Consider the following 21,610-nt stretch of genomic DNA (forward strand, 5'->3'; position numbering starts at 1 on the left):
TAAGGGAGTGAATAGTTCACTGCAAAGGCTAATAAAAAACTGGTTACATGAAGCTATGCCAAGAAATAGCAAGGAAAAATCTGTATTTTAATCCAGTCATTTAAGGTCTCCCTTTACTCTTTGTTTCCAGTTAAGGATCATCAGAGGTGACACTGAAGGTCCTATCTCCAACTTCATGAGTCATTTTCTTAAAGTTTGAGGCTGCCTTTGGTGGGGCAGTTTTCAGTCTTTTTTCAGTTAGGGATACTTAAGACCTGCTTTACAGTACTCTCATGTCAGGAGAACTATTTTGAATTGTTCATATTTTTTAATAGACAAAAAATTTATCTACCTGTACCTGTTCTCTGTGATATGTCTTCTATATCTGCACATACTTCTCTCTCTCTTTATGTCATTACTAAGTTTGGATTTTTGTGGTTGAGAAGTGGAAGAATGTTTTCTCCTTTTTATAGCAACAGAAAACCAGGGTAAAGACATACTACTGGGATACAAAATTCCTTAAGGGCAGTCTTTAAATAAGACTGCAAAGTGTCAAGATAACAATGTAAGTGAAGAATAGTTGTAATTCAATAAATTCTTTTTGTTCTTGAAGTTTGATTGATGACATTCTGTTTATGTATATGTATTGCTGAAATTTTAGGACTTACAAATACATCCTGGGACTTAAATATACATCTGGGAGTGTTCTCAGGGTTTTTATAGGGTATTTGTTGTACTGCATATATTATGTATTGCATATATTATTTAGCCATTATTATTTCCACAGGTGAAATTTATTCCAATCTGATAGTATTAATACATGCATGTGAGAATTTTGTTAGATTTTGTGAAACAGGCAAATTTCCTGTTAAGCCTGAGACCTACTTTTTTTCGTTCATCTGCCCTAGGTTACAAATCAAATGGTCACAACATGTAAAGCATATATTACAGATGCTGGCTTGAATGGAGTCTGGGATCAGGAGACACCAACAGTCATTGGAAAAATCAACGTTTGTATTTTGGTGTTTTATTATTTACACGTCAAACCTACTGATTACCTGCTGATGTCATAAAGAAGCCCATACCAATATGTATCAAGTGCTTCACACCTCTTGGCTCTTTTTGTTTCATGATGCTTTGGATGTTTTCCAAAGAATTCTTAGCCCATGGGCATTGTTGAAATTACAATGGCCTCATCTTTATCAGCGTGGTCTGTCACTGACCTTGGAATTGGCATCTTTGCCATATGTGCAACCAAAGAATTAATAGTCCACATTTTTCCTCTTTGAGGAAGAGGGAATATGGAAGAGGGGATACCTCTGATATGGTACAATCTTCCTCTACCACAGGGAATCTGGTATTTGAATAGACCCTGACTTTATTACAGTAGCTTCCCATACAAAATTTCCTTGGCTTATCATGAAAGTTCAATGCTAAGATAGTCTTCCTCTTCTTCATTTGATGGTGATCTATTAAGAACAAATTAAGGGTATACAATATGCTATGGCAAATTATGTGGGGATACTGCTTGCCAATGTTAACGTAATTTCCACCTTCTCCTTTTCCAGGCCTCAGTTACTGAGTTCCTATCTTCCCCAAAAGGCATAGAATACAGGGGAAGAATCACTGCCCTAGTCCTGCTGGCCACACTAATGCTGATACAGGCCAGGATGCCATTGGCCTTCTTGGCCATGTGGGCACACTGCTGGCTCTTGTTCAGTCTACCATCAGTCAGTACCCCCAGGTCCCTTTCTGCCTGGCCACTGTCCAGCCACTCTGTCCCCAGCCTGTAGTGCTGCAGGGGGTTGTTGTGGCCAAAGTGCAGGACGCAGCACTTGGTCTTGTTAAGCATCAAATTGTTGGATTCAGCCCATTGATCCAGCCTGTCCAGGTCCCTCTGCAGAGCCCTGCTACCCTCCAGCAGATTGACCCTGGCACCCACATCTCCAAATTTATTGATGGTGTACTCAATCCCCTCATCCAGATCATCAGTGAAGATATTAAACAGGACTGGGCCCAACACTGATCCCTGGGGGACACCACTAGTGTCTGGCTGTCTGCTGGATGCAGCCCCATTCACCACCACTCTCTGGTTCAGTCTACTGTATTATTGAATGTTCGTTCATATGCTGCAAATATTTTCTACAGATACTGAAAGAAAACCACTGTATTTAAGTTGTTATTGCCTGTTGACTAAAACCAGATTAAGTGATAAGTAATGACTTTGGATTGTCAATAGGTTTGAGCCCTCACTTGTAAGCACAGCATAATGAGTACAGTATTTACTCCTTCACTTTTTAGGAATGCATATGTCTGTTGAAAGAATATCAGAAATGCTTTCATGAAGCTAAGCAAGAGATTTTGGAAAATCTAGGAGGAAAGGCATTTGAAGTATCAGAAATGTACATTTTTGGAAAATCTGAAGCTTTTTGTAGGAGATTAGAAAAAGTGAGTATATTGTGTGCTGTTACTATTGGTAAAGAAGACGCGTCTCTCCAAAGAACAGTTTACAAAGTGGATGCTTGCCAACATACATGCTCTTAATCATCCTGTAAAGGAGTTTGTAACTCTCTGTTGAGAGAAATTAGGCACTTCCGCAGAGAAAGTCATCCCAATGCTTTATGCTATTACGTCACAGTTGCCTTCTCAACTTGTCAATTTATCTCTCTTAGTGTGGAGAGAAATAACCTGATTGATCTAGACTCAGATCATTATTTTAGGAGGTTTAAAATTATGTGAAAAATAACACACTTTTTCTTTTTTTGAATGAGACTGAAAACTCATGTTTACTGCCAAACACAGTTCTTCAGATGATTCTGCTGCTTGGTGTGGTCTTAATGTTAGGCTTGGTAATGCAGTGAAGGGATTTTAAACCGATATTCTTAGGGTTTGCATGGAAAAGATAGTAGGTCATTCTTGGTGCAGAATAAGGTCAGACAAGGGATAAGATGATAATCATCACAAGGTAGGAATTCTGTCAGTCTTTGATGTATTTCTTCAACACTCATTATACGTACTAATCTGTAGGGTTGGTTTTTTTTATTCTTTGAGATATCTTTTTGTCATCAGTATGTATGTGCCATGTTTTAACTCATTTTCCGTAATATTCTATTGGCTCTAGCAGTAAAACATAAAAAAACCCTCTTTATCATTCAGAAAACCAAAGCTTACTTTACTTTGTGTTGGATTGTTGTGAGAACTGATGTTGAAAACTGAATTAACCATGCTTATTGAAGATACTTGACTCAGACACAACACATTTGTGAATGCAGTAGCTAGAGGAGTGGCTGCTGTTTATTTTTTTAAACTCAGGTTTTAGTTTATAGAAGAAATAACAAATAATTCATTTTGAGCATGAATATAACATCTTTATTTCAGATAATGGAGATGATAGCCATAGAACAGAATTTTAATGCACTGACTCTGTGTGCAATCGAAGGTATAGATCTTATGGCAGTAAAATTCAAAAATGTCTACCACATTTTTCAAAAGAAACCATATGACACCCTTGATCCACAAGTAACAGAATTTGATGTGGATTTTGTGAAATTCTTGTCAGAAGTTGAACGTTTAGAGGTAAGTAATACTATAACTTATTATAACTTACTTGGGGACACATCTATGGAACTGAATGTCAGTGAGACTTTGGATTGTGAATAGGCTACATTGTTCTTCCAAAGAGCATGGAGTTTGTGTTTGTCTGGAGGAGGCTTTTTCCATTCCTTCTTCTTTCAAAAGAAGGTGTAAAGTATATCAAACAGTCCTCACAGATGATTGTCACTCTGCAGCCAAAATGACAAAAATTATGAGACCTGAGAGAATGTTCTATGTGGAAGTCATTTATTAGCCTGAAGAAAGTAGTTAGATTTTGGACAGAACAAAGCTGCAACTAATTTGTTTATTTCATAGAATTGTATGACAGTTTAGAAATTATTTGACTGAAACTAGCTATTTATTAATTATATTAAGCATAGACTGATGAAGGCTGCTATTTTTATTTTTCTAAGTAGTAACAATTGCAAATGCTACTATGTTAAGAAAATATCATCAAAATACTATTCTCTGACCAGAAAAACCGTACTGAATTATGTATTCTTTAGACACAGCTACAGACTTTTATGCGTAACTGTTTTCGGAAAATTGTGTCTTCACAGAATTCACTTCAGTTACTTCAAAGGTATTGGCAACTATGTTTTAAAGTATTTTAAAGTAACTTGAAATTATGGATTAGCAGAATTTAAACAACATAGCGAGTTTTAGAACAAAGGACCTAATTAAGAATTTTTCATTACTGATATTCTGAACCACATAATCATGATAAAATACATATTTTATCTTTCTTATGGGAATCAATATATTTTGTTTCTTAATTTCATTAGATTATTTTTATACACAAGAGTGAATATATATATTCAGTATATATATATAGAATATTAAAGGAAAAGTCTAAAAAATACTAAGCAACAACACCTAAATATCCACCAGGGTAGAAATTTTCAACTTGCTTAAACTTCCTCAAAGCAAAAAAGTTTTCTACGTTCAAATGCATTTCCTAGATTTTTGCTTTATGTAATGTTCATATACCCCAAAATAAATTTTAAAAATTATTATTTTAGAAATGTCATTTTGGGTACTAATTTTTAATACAGGTTTCAAAATCTGAATATGCCATGCCTCCAAGAAGAAATAGCACGTACAGTTGGTTGTATTCTTCAACACTATGTAGCAGATCTTGAAGCTACTAAAAAGGTATTTTGTTTCCTTTCAGTAAGTTGTAAACCTCATGTTAAAATAGGAGCAAGCATTTTAATATGAATAATTTTTATTTATTCTGCCTATTTCAATAATTTACTCCCAATGCTCAGTTTATCATACTTCTATTTTCCTGTTACAGAAAACGGGCCTTAGTGTGTGGGCAATACAATATGCACAATTACTCTTGGAGCCAAGTTCGTCATCACAATTTTAGTTTTTAAACCAAAATATTTTCTGTTATTTCTTCATCAGTTAAATTTAAAGAAGCATGTTCTTTACTGGCTGTGTACATTGGTTGCACGTACCTTCTGGATTTTGTTGTTATATGAGGTTTCTACAGTTAATTTGTGTTATAGGTAGCTATTATCAAATGCTGTGGCAGTATAAAATACATAATATAGTTAAATATAGGTAAATTGCATTTATGTTCATAATACAGTCATTTTTTGTGATTTTTGTAGTGCACCATGACTGAAGTATAAATGACAGTCAGCTTCTGGGGACTGCTCTTACCACTTGACTGTCAACTTTTACTTTGTCCATAAAATAAACATCTGCATCAGAACTAGATGTCCAAACTCCCTTTCTGCTCAAGAAAGAAAGAATTACTCTAGAGTGAGTTAATCTGATCAATTTTATATCATGTCCTGAAGATTTAATAATTCCCTCCAAATGACCATTTTTTCTTCAATGAGTATTAAGGGAGTCTGGAAAACCAGACTGATGAAAAAGGTTTTTTGAGATGCTTACATTTTGTAAGATCAGCGATACAAGTTTACACAACGAATCAATATCTAAAAACGCTGTACTTATTACAAAATTATTCCTCCAAACAATGACTTACAACTGTAGCCTAGCAAAGCTGCTCTGAACCACTCTTTACAGTGTCCTTTCCCTACCTGTGCACTGTATATAACAATCCCTGAACCCCTAATTACTGATTTAATTAGACGAATAGATTTTCAGCAGCATTGCTTGATAAAAAATAATGTAGCCCAACCTTAGCTGTATTTTCCCAGGCAAAAGAAAAATAGGTACATTTACTGAGAGGGTTTCATCCAGGTAAGTTCCTCTCACCATGAAGCTACTTGGATTTCTTTGGTTGGGGCTGTGCAGGAGACAGTGTAGGGTTAAGAAGACATGCTGGTTAGTGAAGAGTTTTGTCATCGCAGAGTCTGTGTTGTCACAGCCTGCGTCTGCATGCCTAAAGTTGAGTGGATACAAATACTCCTTTCTTCTGTCAAAGAATATGTCTTGATTCTCCTGACTAGTTCTAACTAATTATTAGATATTACTGGATTGCCTTTTATCTTTGCCAAGAAAATTATTTCTAATAAAAGGTAGTTCCTACTGCAATGCTGGTTCTAAAGTGATTGAATATTTTGTCAATGCAAATTTTGTACATTATAATTTTAGAGGGGGTTTTTTGTTTGTTTTTTTGGGGGGTTTTGTTTGTTTGTTTGTTTTTTATTGTAAGATAGCCATTCACTGAGCAGGGGACATTTTTTCTCATCTTGGGCACAGATAAAAGCATGGGCTGTGTATCTAGGAGTACCTGCATGCATTTTGCTTACAAGTTAGTTGAAAAGTGCATATCATAGAATCCTAAATTATCCTATTTTGGAAGGGACCCACAAGAACCATTATGTCCAAATCCTGAGTAGCTAATAGTCAGATATGTGTATCTGAAGAACAGTGTTGATGTTTCTAGTCAGGAAAAAGATCTCGGGTAACAATATAGCTTGGGCCTCTCCTGAGGCCTGTTCCCAAGCGAAGGAGGAAAACCCCACGAGGGTTCTCCCAACACCACTTCCTTAAACAGCTTGCTTTTACAGCAGATGGCTTCAAAGGCAGGCATCAGACTTGGTCCTAAATACTGGCTGCTCAGCCCCTGGGTTCACAATGCCTTTTGGTGTACTCAGGACTCTGTCATAAGTAAGCACAGCTGAGAAACAGCATGAGATAATGAAGACAGGAGAGGTACCAGCAGTGATACGTGTGCCTCTCTGAAGTGTAGCAAGTCAGGGAAGAAATACATTTTTCTCTCCTTGAACTGCTGTGTGACTTCACACAAATTTATTCTATTTGGGAGGAAGAAGAGACTGTGGTACCAGACAAAGCAGTTTAGCATTTCAATAGATTTTTGTTAATCCATGTGTTTAATGATATTGTTCTTACTGTAGCTTTACCAAGCTCAGAAAGATGACCCTCCTCTTGCTCGAAACATGCCACCTATTGCAGGAAAGATATTGTGGGTGAGACAGCTGTTCAGAAGGGTAAATGAACCAATCAGCTATTTCCATGTAAGTTGATGTGCCAAAAAATTAGATGTAACAGTGAACTCTCTTACTTCAGTAGAGTGATCATAAAGTTTCTGGTTATGATTATGTCACTTATTATATGCTAGGCAACATTTTTCTTTGTATATGTATACTGCTCTGCAGTAACCCTTCTTGTAGATCCAAGATGTAATGTTGGAATAGAACAGACTAGACTATTTCAGTTGAAACGAATCTTGAAGAATTCTTGAAATATTTGAATGATTCACCTACAAAGCATCTAGGGTCTCCTGCCAAGTTATCTTCTATGTGAGAGAGGTTTTCACTTTCCTATTTCCCTCAGAAGTGAATAATGGTCATCTAAATCTGTTCCAAGGAAAACAGGCATAAATATTATTCCTGATTAAAAAAGGAATTTTTTACAATAAATTTTCAGTTATTCACTTTGAGTAGAACTGAGTATCCATTTCACTGTGAATTGCAGGTGTTTGTGACACTATATTAAAGTAATTGCTCTTAGTGGTGTCAAATATTTAGTATTTGTTCCTTAAAAGTTCTTACTGACTTTATTGCCCCGTAAATTTGAATCATAAATAATTGACACAGTTTTTAAGAACTCTGTCAGTATAATTCACGGTATTAACTTAGACTATGTATGGACAATAGTTAAACTGAGAAAAACCCAAGTGTTATGGGTGTTTTTGGATATAGTTTTAATTTGAATGTACTGTGTTTTAATAGAAACATTCGGATATCTTGGCAAGTCCAGAAGGTAAAGCAGTTGTTCAATCATACAACAAACTTGCATATGTATTGGTGGAGTTCGAGGTAGTCTATCATAATGCTTGGATGAAGGAAATGTCACAATTACAATATTGTAAGTAATTAAATGTGTACTTGCTTCTTTAAAATATTATTGAATGGCAAGTCAACACAAATCAGATACTTTTTTTAAGCCTCGTTTACCCTTAAAATATGCAGGTTAATCATGATTCAATTAGCAGGCTCAGTAATACAATGTCAGTGCTTTACTGACCTTGAAAGTTGGTTTTGATGGGGAAGATTGCAGATTTGGTACACTGTTCGACAGATGACTGTCAACAGTAGTGACACAAATTTAACAGTAGTGACACAGATAACTTTGGTATTTAAATTCTCTGTGTGTACTATTTAATAACTCTTTCTGGTTTTTTTCCAGTATAATAATTCATAAGGTTGTATTGCCCCAGTCCCTCTAAGGACAGCTATTAGTTAATGGCTAGAAATGTTTGATATTCAAGCGTTGTGTTTCCAGGTCCGTAGAAAATAAATTTCAAAATTTTTTAACTTGGGCTGAGAAAAACTGCGACACAAATAAGACTGGATCTGAGGCTTTTTTAGTTTATGAATACAAAGCCAAAAGTTATGTAATGGAAGTTGGTTGTGTATTTTCTTTAACTGAAAACAACATGAAGCTATTTCACAAGTAACCATACATACTTAATCACTATATAGTAGTATTAGAAATCTTGATTTCATAATAATTTCTAGAACATAAACAATTTTTTGTCTTAGAAACTGATGCTAGAATGTCTTTACAGCCTTACAATCCACGATATTTGTGCGTCATCCTAAAACCGAGCAGTTCCTGGTTAATTTTGATCCACATATTCTAGAGATTGTGCGAGAGACCAAATGTATGATAAAGTTGGGTCTGGAAGTACCAGAGCAAGCAGTCAAGATAGCAATAATGGAAAATAAACTGAAGTCAAACAAGTTGTACTTAGAGGTAAACTTGAAATATATCATGATTGCTGTTTAAAAAAATTAAAAAGAAAATGCGTTTAATCATAGAATTTTTTTCTATAGTTAAAGATTAAAGCTGGGTAAGAGGTAGTTTAAGATAAATCTGTGGAATGCACAGGTGGGCATAGAAAATCTCATTTGAAAACCCTGTGCTAACTGCTGTGTGGGCTGGTAGATACTTAAATATAAGAATATATACTTCATATACCCGGTGGCACACTAAGTATACTTTGGTCACGAAATAATTAAAGCTATACAAAAAGTTTCCACTGCCTGAAAATCAGTAAAATGCAGTTTTATAGTTTTTGAGAAGAAAGATTGTACTTAATCTGGTTTGGAAGATATGGTGAGCCACAAAAGCGTGAAAAGTTTTGCAGGTTACCTGCAAGAGAAGTTGCATTTGTTATACCTTTTGTAGTATCTGCTGTTGTATTATTTCAAAGAGCGTATATTGGGGATGAGGTGTATAATACAAGATTTCTCTGTGTGTGTGTGCATATGGCATAAGACAAGAGGTTACTTTTAAAACTGAGTTCACACCTGACTTAAGCATCTGGAGCACGATACTCAATTTTAAGAGGGTATTGTGACTTACGGTCACTAAAGTTCAAGCTGTCCTTAGTTCTAGAGAAAAATCATACTTTTTCTGGCTTTGTGCCTTAAGAAAATGTTGTACAAAAGTGGCTTTCATTCTTCCTTCTATAGCATGATACAAATTCATTACATTCCAGAAATTATATTCATAGGTATGTAATGTCTGTGTAAAATTCTACAATTGTTTTCAAATACAGCATTGTGCTGCTTTCAATGTCTTTTTCTGATGATTTGATTGCATGACAAATTGTTTGCTTCGGTAAAGAAATGCTAGAAATATTCTGCTTGATACTACCCTTCTAATAATCAACAGGGTCTTGTCCAGTCTTACGAAGATTTGTGTAAAAAAACACCAAACATTTTTGTAAATCTACTAACACCAAAAAGGAATAAGGTTGGTATTGCTACATACATTTCAGTATACCTCATAAGAAGTTAAAATAACTTAGTAATAATTTATAATTCTAAAATATTTAGATGGATCTGCATGTTGTAAACTTAATGAATTTTACTGAGACCTTTAAGACTAAAAATTTGCACATTGTATCCCTCATACAGTTCTCAAATAATGTGTATTACAATCAAATAATCTTAGTGCCTATGAGATAGAAGACCAGTAGAACAAAAAATATGGTTTTTGCGGTCTATTTACCTCCACAAATCTCTGGCTTTAACATGGAAGTTTGCTTGGAGAGAATTATTAACGTTGTGAATTGAGTCTCTTCAGTGGTGTAGAATGCTACACTATGATGTTATATGCTACACTAAAGGTACAGCTTGATTGGAGATGCAGAATGTCTATCCCACAAGCCATTTTGTTTTGCCAGACATTTACAAGTGTATGTATGTGACTGTTCTAAGTAACTCTCCCCTTTTTGGTTGTAAGTAGTCACACCAAAAGGTTGCAGAGTTTGTGTAAGTTTGTATAACTACAAAGTTGGACAGTAGTGTGAGGAACAAAAAAACCGAGGCTGTAGTATGCCCTACCCTCCCCTTCCTATTGCATAGATTTCTTTGACCTTTTTTCTTGGAAACTTGTAATGTCCCTTGCACACCACTCTGTTTTATAAACAATATTAGTGATTCTACTAATAATGGCACTTGTTTTAATTGTTTTCTGTTGTGGCTTTTAAAAATCTATTAAATTATATTTTTATGCTTAGATGGACAATTTGTTGAGGCAAGGACTTACCATGTTGACTTGGTCATCTGTGACGCTGGAAACTTTCTTTCAAGAAGCTGATGAAGTTCTGCATATATTTAGACAGCTTTTGAGAAAGGTACACACTTGCTCACTACATAAATAAAACTAAAAGCTTACAGAAATTATTTCTAGGACACTATTTTTCATATTGGAACATAATCTGTACTTATTTTTGTATCATATGTAGAGATTTTGTTGCTTTATAAAATAGGTTCTTTTTTTTTGAATAGGGATATACTCAATGATTCTCTCCCGTTATTGCCATCATATGTTTGATTTTTGTTCCTGTCCAGAAAGTAGAATCTATTTCCACTCCTTGTCTTCAGATTCTGGGGCTTTCACTCTGATTTTCAGAGTCAATGCCTGTCTTTGAGTGCTTGTCCATGAGCACAGCTGCATAAAAGGTACTTCCATGTAAATACTGTTGAGTGGAGAACTTTGGAACATTCACTCTATTCATAGCAGGCATGTTGTGAAACTGTGTCGTCTTTGTGCAGCCCATAAAATAATGAAGGAGAATATGCCTTTTCCTCACAGTTCTCTGCATGCTGCTCTGTGCTCTTTTACTGTCTTGGTATTTTTCATGTAATTTCTAAATTAATTTGATTCCATATTTAATATCTGCGTAAGTAATCTGGATGATGGGATCAAGCGTACCCTGACAAAATTTGCCAACGACACCAAGCACAGTGGGAAAGGGGAGAGCCACCCTGCAGGAAGATCTGAATAGGTGTGAAGAGTGGACTAACAAGAACCTTACAAATTTCAACGAGGACAAATATAAGGTCTTGCGCCTGGGCAAACATAATCTAGGAGTGCAGCATAGGCTGAGATCTGCCTGATCGGGCAAGAGCTCTCTGGAAAAGGACCTGGGCATCCTGGTGGATAACAAGTTCAATGTGAGCAAACAGTGTGCTGCTGCAGCAAAGGAAGTCAGTCAACAGGATGCTGGGTTTCATCAACCAGCAGAGATAAAAAACTCACCATTCACCTCTACTCAGTCCTGGTCAGGCCAAACCTGGAACTGTGTTCAATTTTAGTCCCTGCTATATAGAAGGGATTTGGAGAGGGTTCAGGGAAGGGCCACAAAGATGATCAAAGGACTGAGAAGCCTGACAAATGAGGAAAAGCTGAGAGAAATTGGTTTGTTCAGCCTTGAGTAAAGAAGGCTTAGGGGAGACCTTACCATCGTGTGTAATGTTTGAAGATTGGAAAGATTCCTATTTGACACAGGAGGAAATTTTTTTGCAATGAGAACAGTCACTCATTGAAATAACCTCCCAGTGGAAGTGGTGGATTCCCCAGTGTTGGACAATTTTAAGACTCAGCTGAAGAGGGTACTGGGCCATCTTGTCTAGGCCATGCTTTTGCCAAGAGAGGTTGGACCAGATGATCCTTGAAGTCGTCTTCCAACCTGATATTCTATGATTCTTTGATTTAACATGCTTGAGGACCTGTGTTGGCTTGGTTTTTTTCTCAAGAATTTACCTTGACAATCAGATTGCCCTTCTGGCTTGATAGTTGAACTATATGATTATTATCTCTTCTATGAATATCTTAAATCGTGTCTCCTGTGGTAGGAGATTGTTAGTCACTGGTCAGTATATGTAATTCTTTTTATGTATGGCAGAAAATCATAATTATGATCAAGTGCATTGTTTGCCACTGAAAACCAAAGCTGGAAAAAGGTAGTGCCAGAAATTAACAGTTTTGTAAGCCTGAGTATATCTGAAATAATCATGTTTTTGTGTAGAAACACTCTATTTTCATTAAGTATTTAGTTTGTATGCATTTTTTTTACTTTTCCCTCCCGTATCAATTAAAAAAAAAGTTAACTTGGTTTAGACTCTTGATTGCTGTGAATGGGGGTATTATTGACAAATAGAAAAAAAGTGATGTGAAACACAAGCATGAGGTGCTTTGTGAAAAACAAGATCACAGATGCAGGCTGTTTCAGATAAAACATTAAAAGCTGGACAGAAGTCAATTTTACTTGGATTCTGCCATGGCAAAAAAAGTTCACTGTAGTTGACTGTATACTAATAATGGTGCAATTTAGAATCCAAATCCCAGCAAAAAACTATGCTGACTAAAAGAAGGAGAAAGACTGAAGATTAACCCATCAAGCAATTTATGGTAGACCCCCCTTGCCTTGCTGCTAGACTTGTGGTCAGTAAGATCATGAACAAGAATCTAATTACATTGATTCTGTTACTCTGTTTTATTTGGTCTAGCAGCAGTGTATCTTGCATGACAGGAATGATTTAGGGTCTGACTTTCTATTGCTGCCTGTCTGCCTAAAACTGCAGTTAAACCAGCCAGAATCCTTTGGGAGTCTAGCCATTGTAAATAACCCTCAAGTTACCATAACTCTGGTTATTATTCCCTTTCTGAGAGGATTTTCTACTCTATAACATTCTTGTATTTATTTTTCTGCAAAACATTTTTTACCTGTTGGCGCTCTCTTAAGTAGAACATGTTATGCTTTAAAGATACGTGTGTGGTATTAATCTGATTTTCTCTTTTTAGGTTAATATTTTAAGTGAAGTGCAGATTGGTTCACTGTTAAAAGAAATATCAAGTACTTCCTTACTTAGTTTACCAGTAGATGGTCCTATCAAAATAGAGGATCTGTTGACTGACAATGAGGTGTGTGCCACTTTATATCTTTCAACTTGAATTCTACGGCATGTTAGAAAAAATGCCTTAGTAAATGAAAATAAAACTAAAAAATAATTCTCTATGTAAAAATACAGAACTTTATTTGTAATTAAATTATTTTGGTTAAAACATTTTATATGAAGATATATTGGTTCTTTGGTATTTGAGATTCTTAAGCTGTATTATTTCATAGATAATCTTATTTAAGTGCTTTGTAATTAGATGAGATTTTTTTTGTTTATGAAGGACCTCAGACTTATATAGCCTTTCTTGCCCCCTATTTTTTCCAAATTGTTTTTTTAAAGGAGAAGGCAAAAAATACTTTCCAACAAGTATATTTCAAAATCTGAAAGTTTTCTTATTCCAAAATAGGCTAAAAATGTATAATCAAATCAGTGCAAGTAAATAAAATCATTAAGGACAGTTGAAACAGTATTTGGATAATTTCAGATTCAGACTGTGACCTCCCTTCAATATTCAGGGTTTTTTTCAAGCACCTAAAAGTACCATTACATTTGATAAATGGATTTTTTTGGGGCATTAAAAGATAATGATAATATAACTGAAGATTTTTATAAATATACAAGTATATTTTAATAAATATCTATGTTTCATTGAAATAATTTATTCTGATGAGCACAATATTCAGGGAAATGTTTTGAATCTCCATAAAGAGTAACAGTAATAAAATAAGCAGTGTTACTAAGACAATTCATTGATGTTTTTATTTAACAGGATTATACTAAAGAATGTGCTGAATCCTTGAATATCAAAAGCATGCACATTGAAGATGCTGTTCAAGAACTAATAGATCTGTTTGAAAAGAATTACGAATTTCCATCTTCTAAGCCCTCAGAACCACAAGGTAGTTAGTGCTGCTTATTTAAATGAAGTGTTCTGTAGACTTAGCTAGTTTTTATCAAAAGTGATCTGTTATAGATAATTTTCTACACACTTCTCCCTCCCACTACGTTTTCATCAGTGTCACAGTCCTGCCTTCTTTAACCACTCTTAAACTAAACCACTAGCTCATGAAATACGGAGATACTTCAGTTTTGGTGGGGTTTCTAGAGTTGAAATCTGTCCTTCTGTTTAGATTAGCAAAGTACTTGCTCTAGAGGAAGAACATTAAAGTTCCATTTCTCTCAGTCACTGATCGTAACTCTCCCCCTTCACATCTCCCCAGCTGCAAGTGAAATACAGTGTTCCTCTCTTCTTAGCTATGTCAGATTTTTGGTACTGTCCCTCTGTTTTTAACTTTCCTGCCACAGTAGAATTATGTCTCAAACACCAGTGCTTTGCTGGCTGGTCAGTTTAAATTAGTATAGTCAACTGCTGGCACATGCATGGCTGGTTCCCTCTTCTTTGGGGTGTCTCACAAACATTTTAGAAGGTTCCGTACTGTTACAAGACAAATATTATATTTTAAGGAAAAATTTATTTCGAGGCTTAATCAGTCATGGAGCTCTTTTCTTTCATAGGATGTTTTTCTTCTGGCTTCAGATTTCTCCAGCTATAGAGGCACAGTCAGGGTCAATACTCCAGGTGGTTTGATAGGATGCAAACAAAAAAAAAGATGACACAAAAATACTTCTCTGTCTTTTGTTAAATTTTTTATACTGATTTTAATTTTTTTGGCCATTTTCACTGATACATTCATGTCTGCATATCTGTCTTTAGTAACAGATTGGTAGTGCACAGTGTTCATTATGCTAAGGATTATAGGCTGGACTCTTAACCACATTCCTGGTGTGAAAAAGTGTTATGAAATAAAACCAATTTTTGGTGAGCCAGGTATTACTAAAATAAAAGTCAATATTGTTTTGCCTCTAATGAGGGGACAGCATGCTTTAAAGCGGAATACATGTGAAATAACAATTATTTCTTTTTAAATTTGCAGTAAAACATATAGCATTTGAAAGTAAAGAAAAGGAGAAAGAAAAAACTCCTGCTGAAGAACCTCAAAGTGATGATAGCAAGGGCAATGATAAAGAAGAAGAGTTTAAAAAGGTATTTTGTGAAAATAAGGAAATTAATTTTTAGACCAATTGGATTAGTAAACAGGATCTTGAGTTTTGGTAGCTGCATATCTATGTTACAGAAAGACATCACATGGACAGTATCAAATATAATGCACAAATGATGAAATAACTTACCAAAAAAGTGAATTTAAGATAGATTTTAGCTTTCACAAGTATACTGCACATTATTCCAATTATCACCTTTATTAAACAAATTCTTGACATGAGTGGTAAGTGTAAAAATTGGAGAGAATAATGTGCATAAGGCACAACACAGGCTTTCCTTCTTGGGTAGACAGAAACCTTCATCCTTTCTAGTGTTCTCTTCCGACTTCACCAAGAAAGATTATCTTTGTACTTTTTCCATGAAGAATGCAATCTCTTCATACTCAGCAGAGAAGGAAAGTAAAGAACAAAGACTCTCAAACTTGCAAGCACAAATGTAATAATGCTATAAGGCTGCATCGTTTTTTGTAATAGTCATCATTTCACGTTGCTGTATTTTCATATTCTTAATCCAGTTGGATTCTACTCTATTTGTCTCATTCAAAATGGGTACATATGCACCAATATGCTTGAATAATTCATGTTTTGGTTTTGTGGTTTGTTTTCATGTTTGTCTTTTTTTTAATATGGAGAGCTTTTCTGAAGAAGCATGAGATTTCAAACAGATTTCAGGATTCTGTATCTGATTAAGACAAGTTGTTTCCATGTAGCTTTTCCATCTTTTCCATGTAGCTTTCACTTATTTACTTACTTACAACCCCCCAACTTCTTGCTTTGCATTTCTTATGTAGCTTAGAGCATAAATTCCTTCAGACAAAATCTATTAGGTTTGACTTACAACCTTTTGGCAGTAATTTTCAGGTTCCTATGTGAGTACGATGCTAAACAACGTCTGGTTTATTTATTACAGAATTGTAAAGACTTACATGCCTATTTCAGTCGCCGGCTGCTAATCAGCCTCCAGAAAGCAACCCGACTGTCTTTGGATCGTATTAAAAGAAGAATGAGTGTTTCAATGTAAGTTGCAAATGAAAGATTCCTTCAATAATGTGCACTCTTTATGAATTCTTTATGGTAATGGCAAGATCCATACAAAATCAGTCTCCTATATTCAGTGGGATTTCTATAGATTCTTCTCTGCTCGAACAGGCATACGCTTCAGAGGCAGAATTGTTTCAGTATAGTATATACTTAGAATTCTATTAAGAGAATTTATTTTAAGCAAGTGAAGTTTATGATATTTTGTCATTAATGTGTATTAAAGTCTGAATTACTTTTTTCTTTTTCTAAGGACATTTTTCATTTAAAATGTATTAAAATCCTTACCAAAGTCAATAGGAATTTTTTTGTTATTTCTTTCATATTTGTCTGCTGTATCGTACTGTTGAATCCTTCTTTATTTGGTTACTGTGTCATGCCACAGCATTTAAAATTTTACTTTGCTCTTGTTTTTAGGTTTTAATTTTTGTTTTGAGTAGGTTAACATCATATATTTATCATTTTGCACTAGCTCGTTATCTTTGAAACTTTCTTTTCATTCTGTTGAACAATTATCTAAAATGTAATGGGGCAACTTTTGCTCTTGATATATTGTTTCATGAAATGATCAGTGAGACCTTCTTATGCCCTATTCAAAGTGCTGGCAGACTTGCATCATTCTGAACCTGAGAGATTAAAATCCAGAATCAGAAAATATTCTGGATGAAAAATTCTGAAAGCAGTGGCTGGATCCAAGCTAACCTTTGTCAGAATGGTGGAGCTCTAGGTATTTTCTTATCCTTTAAACAAGAAACTTCTGTAAGTTTTGGAAATAGTACATAATTTAATGTGAAAATTCTCCACGTGGGTTTCATCAGAAAATGTAGCTCAAAATTATATTTCTCAGTTAATCTGAGGAGGTTTTGTGGTGAAGTGTTTATGATATGTGTCAAAATTATTTTTCAGCAAATCTGAGGACATTACTCCTTTTCTAAAAGCAGAAGTACACCTTGATATTCCCAATCTGGTAAGTTTTATGTCATATAGGTAAGGTAAAATACACTGTCTTGTAGTAATCTCTGTATTTCCCCAAGTGCAGGGTGTGGGCACGCTTCCACTGAACCAGCATCTGTTCCAAAGAAAAGCAGTTGCTCACGTCTTTCAGTGAGCTGAGAGCACTGATGAAATGTGCTCGCAGTCCCAGTGTTCTGGCCTCTGTCTCAGTGGTTCTTGCAGAACCTGCCCTTTTAACCTTATGTGATTTAGCAGTTACACTGTGATCTGTTCATCCGTGTTCTTTGCAGAATGATTACAGTTCCCCTCACGTGTAGTAGCTGCATTACTGGAATAGGTTCTTCATGTTGCTTTATTTTTATTATTATTATTATTATTATTACTATTATTATTTGTTTTAACTCTTACTTGTGTAATCTAAATGCTTTTGTTGAATTTCAATAATGAACATTATCTTTGCTTAGTTTGGCTTTAGTCACCTAAATGGGAAGTTAGATGACCAGAATGAGGAACACTGAACAAAAACAGAAGATTCAAAACCAGAAAAAGGAACTGTGGACTTCTATGTGCAGGGGAAAAAGATTGCAAAGAACTAAAGCATTAATTTGTTTTCCTTTTGTAGAGTAAGATAACTATGTGTCAGCAATATGTATTTTTTATTTTATGAGAGAAGGTAACTTAATATTTCTCAAATGTCTTATAGAGATTAATGGTTTTATATTGAAATTACAATGAAAGAAAGGTTCTGTTTTAAGGTGATATTCCTTTGGCATTGAACTGTTGTTCATATTGGCATTCTGTTATACATTCACACTGTGTGTGTGTGTACACATGATATGTAAGTTCTGTCAAAAGTGTAGAATGTTTACCTTGTTGATATTTGTAGAAGGATAAAGCTCCAAACTCTACCCACTGCAAAGGAAGCACATATTTCTTTCCAGTCCTCAAATGCTTGGCTGATCCAGGGCAGTAATCAAGTAATTCTGGGTAAAATACCACTTTGCTAATGCTAATAAGGTTTTGCAAGAGCCTTGCTTTTATGTATGCAGCTGCTCAATCTGTGAAAGTGATTTATAGGTAATCAGAATCACTTTTAAGCAGTTTAAATCCCAGTCCTGAGCGCTCTTGTGGATGATTCTATCATTTTAAAATGATAACTTGAACATGAAAGCTGTAAGATTTTGTTCGAAGACAATATGTGAGGATTGAGCATATCACAAGAGTGATAATTCTTCTGAATTTTAACAAGAAATTATGTTTTCTTTTCTTTCCTGAATTGCTCTCACATAATTTCTGTCTCCAGCTCGGTATTTTGGAGAAACTCATGTGTGCCTTTACTCTATCTTATCCTGTATAGAACTATTTTCAACAAGAACAGAACAAAGTCACCATTAGCATTATTGTTGACAAAGCAGTTCAGAAAGTTCTGGGTTCAGGACATTATGGCTGTTTGTGTTCTACTAAATAAAACTGGCTAGAGTCTGTTCTTCGACCCCGAAGTGAGCTAACATGACATGGTGTGTACCTGCAATAGCGTTTTCTCCCTGAAACCAGAAGTTGGCATTCAAACTGTGCATCAGGAGCAGCCCTGTCATGTTTTATTCATCAAACTGCCCCTGATGTTTTTCTTGGAGTGTGCTTCTTTGCATCATCTCAAACTATGGGAAACTATGCTAGTATGGGACCATACTAGCATTTATACAGTATGGATGATGGCTACCAGAGCCTCTGTTTTGTCCCTATCCGGTTTGCTAGTTGTTCTCAGTTCAGATCAGGAATAAATCTTGTCCTTCCTGTTCGCTTTATCATGTACTCTGGTAACTGAATACAGGTTCTCTTCCTCTTCTGACTTGGGTATTGATTGCTCTCAGAATTATGTCACAAATTCCTTGCCAAATATACAAATGGAAAACCTCAGGCCTACTGCCTGGAGCTCCATTAATTTACTAAACACTGTGCTCTAGCAAAAGTTTTTGAGGTAATACTACCTTTCTGAGACAAGAAACACAGCATTTATTCAACTTGGACCTCGGACATGTTGATCCAGCTGATTTTTGTTTGCATGAAATTACAGTGTAAATATATTTATATGTTGCGAATGAGTGTTTTAGGTCACTCAGAAAATCACCAGCAAAGGTATCAGTAAAAGCAGTTTTAATTTAGAAGTGAAAGCATGACAAAGTTCGTTGGCAAGATTCACTCTACTACTTACTAGATGGTTAAAGCATACAGAGAAAAATTAGAATAAAATCTAAAACAAATCAATCTAAAATGAACCTATAATTATCTACTTGGAGGATGGGCACAGGAAAGGGTAAGGTTTAAAAAGGAATAAGGGAGACCCTCCTGTTGAGTCACGAGGTTCAGAGTGGACCCCATTACCAAACTTAACTCCAGACTTGGCCAACAGTCCAGGCCTAAATCTTTAACAGCACTTAAACTTAACAGCACTGATTTACACAATAGCCTGATTTAAACAATCAAACAAAAGATTCAGCAGAATTTACTATAAGCACAACAGTAACTCACTTATAGGTCTAGCTTACATATGAATCTAATGTACCTAAGCATCTAAGAGAACAACACAGTACATTTGCTACAGCATGTTCACACACACGCACACAGACCTAAAGAAGTGTGTACAAGGTGTACAAGTGCGTACCTGCAAAAAATTCCCCAGAGTTCAGTGAAGTGCTCATGTCGATGCCTTTGCATCTTCTCAATGGGCAAAGGGTAGAGCCTTGAGGAGCAGGAGTATCAGTCCAGGATCTGTCGTCGATGTTTGGCAGTGATCCTCCAAGTACAGCAAACTTGAGAGTTCTCTGGCTCTGAGAGTCCCACTCAGAGGGGCGTTGCAGGTCACAGCCCACTGTGGTCCAGGAGAGCTCAAAGGGTCTCATGTAGGACTGCTGTTTATAGGGTCGCAAGGGGGTTGGCTTTAGTCACAGCAATTTTCCATCTAGGCCGCAATTCAGGTTGGTAACTTTCTTTGAAAGTTCAAATAACAAAAATGTTGTTCCGCTCGAGTTGTTATTCAGGCAAGAAAAATAAGTTTCCAAGGCTGTTTTTATAAAAGACAGGAGCTCTTTAGCTCACAACCTAAGCTCCTGGGAGGATGGTGTTTCTGATAAGCTCAAGAAGAGCTGAGCCCAGGTGCTGTTTATCAAGGCCAAGCTTTAATGAACATTTCTGAGATCATAGGGAGGCCCGAGAAGGCTGGGAGGTGGTGGTTGTACCATAGCATGCAATTTCTAATGCCTTGTTATTCTGGAGTCTAAAAAACAAGGCTTGTAATGTATTCCCACACATTAGATAAAAGTCATTATAAAAATGATGCTTAAAATGTTGTAGGAATTTTAAAAATAGTTGTAAAAAAGCCAATAAATCTATCTGCTTTTATACTTGATTGCCATTTCACCCACAGTATGACTGCATAATTAGATTAAAGGTCACTACAGTATGTTTCATCTCTTTAGAAGCAATTCTGAGCCAGACAACCTGCTAAAGTTATCTTTACCAGCTTCTCTTCTGGGGTAAGCTCTACAATTCACTATGAGAGGAGTAAGACTGAGGTCTCAAAAATGACAATCAGTTGCATTTATTTCAACAATAGTTCAACTGTTTTAAATAGGTGATCGTTCCCAGTTTAGATGAGATACAGCAAGCCATCAATCGCATGATTCATTTAACACTGGAAGTAAATCGCGGAGTTGCTCAGTGGGGACAGAGGCATTTGCAAAAATCTATTTTAAAAACAGAACCAGGCACGCAGCAAGCATCTGCAGGCTTTGGATCACAAGGAAAAAAAGCCAAAAAAGGGGAAAGTAAGTGCTTTGTTTAGTTTTTTTTTACTCTTTACTTTTTGATTTAATAACTATGCCGTATATAAATATTTGTGAATAAGCTCACTTTTCATCAGAGAAGCCTACTGTGGATTGTTTTACATTAGTTTTTTGGGTTTATTTTGATTTAATTAGCTGTATGTTTCAGAAATAGCTTTTCAGGCTTACATAAGCATTACAACTCTGAAAAACAATAAGCAAAATAGCTTTGAGAAATTGCTAGATTCTGAATCTTTTGCTTAATTTAAGGCAAAATAAGCTCGCCAATCATTCTTTTTACCTACTTATTGTGGAATGTGTATAATGATATAGTTGAAATCATAAACCATGATTTTATATTAAATCTCATTGAAACATTGAGATACAACTCGAGCCAGATTTCAGGAAAGATTTTAATTGCTGAATGTATTCCTAGATTGGATTATAAAACACCTCAAATTTTTTTTCATGTGAATAGTCAGAGTGGAGACAGACCTACATCCATTTTAGTCA

General features: G+C 35.5%; 1 protein-coding gene across 1 annotated transcript in view; it reads left to right on the forward strand.

Annotated features, from left to right (window-relative positions):
- DNAH8 (dynein axonemal heavy chain 8) overlaps window positions 1–21,610 on the forward strand; it is a 121,807-nt gene that overhangs the window by 12,055 nt on the left and 88,142 nt on the right. Inside the window, exons 10-25 of the mRNA XM_048299603.1 lie at window positions 888–989; window positions 2,281–2,427; window positions 3,358–3,555; window positions 4,080–4,156; window positions 4,629–4,728; window positions 6,918–7,037; window positions 7,755–7,890; window positions 8,594–8,781; window positions 9,706–9,786; window positions 10,556–10,672; window positions 13,126–13,245; window positions 13,993–14,122; window positions 15,158–15,267; window positions 16,195–16,301; window positions 17,229–17,289; window positions 20,908–21,100. Coding sequence (XP_048155560.1) covers window positions 888–989; window positions 2,281–2,427; window positions 3,358–3,555; window positions 4,080–4,156; window positions 4,629–4,728; window positions 6,918–7,037; window positions 7,755–7,890; window positions 8,594–8,781; window positions 9,706–9,786; window positions 10,556–10,672; window positions 13,126–13,245; window positions 13,993–14,122; window positions 15,158–15,267; window positions 16,195–16,301; window positions 17,229–17,289; window positions 20,908–21,100 — 1,987 coding nt within the window. The remainder of the gene's footprint in view (window positions 1–887; window positions 990–2,280; window positions 2,428–3,357; window positions 3,556–4,079; window positions 4,157–4,628; window positions 4,729–6,917; window positions 7,038–7,754; window positions 7,891–8,593; window positions 8,782–9,705; window positions 9,787–10,555; window positions 10,673–13,125; window positions 13,246–13,992; window positions 14,123–15,157; window positions 15,268–16,194; window positions 16,302–17,228; window positions 17,290–20,907; window positions 21,101–21,610) is intronic.

The sequence above is a fragment of the Corvus hawaiiensis genome, chromosome 3 (genome assembly GCF_020740725.1).
Source record: "Corvus hawaiiensis isolate bCorHaw1 chromosome 3, bCorHaw1.pri.cur, whole genome shotgun sequence".
In the NCBI taxonomy this organism is placed as follows: domain Eukaryota; kingdom Metazoa; phylum Chordata; class Aves; order Passeriformes; family Corvidae; genus Corvus; species Corvus hawaiiensis.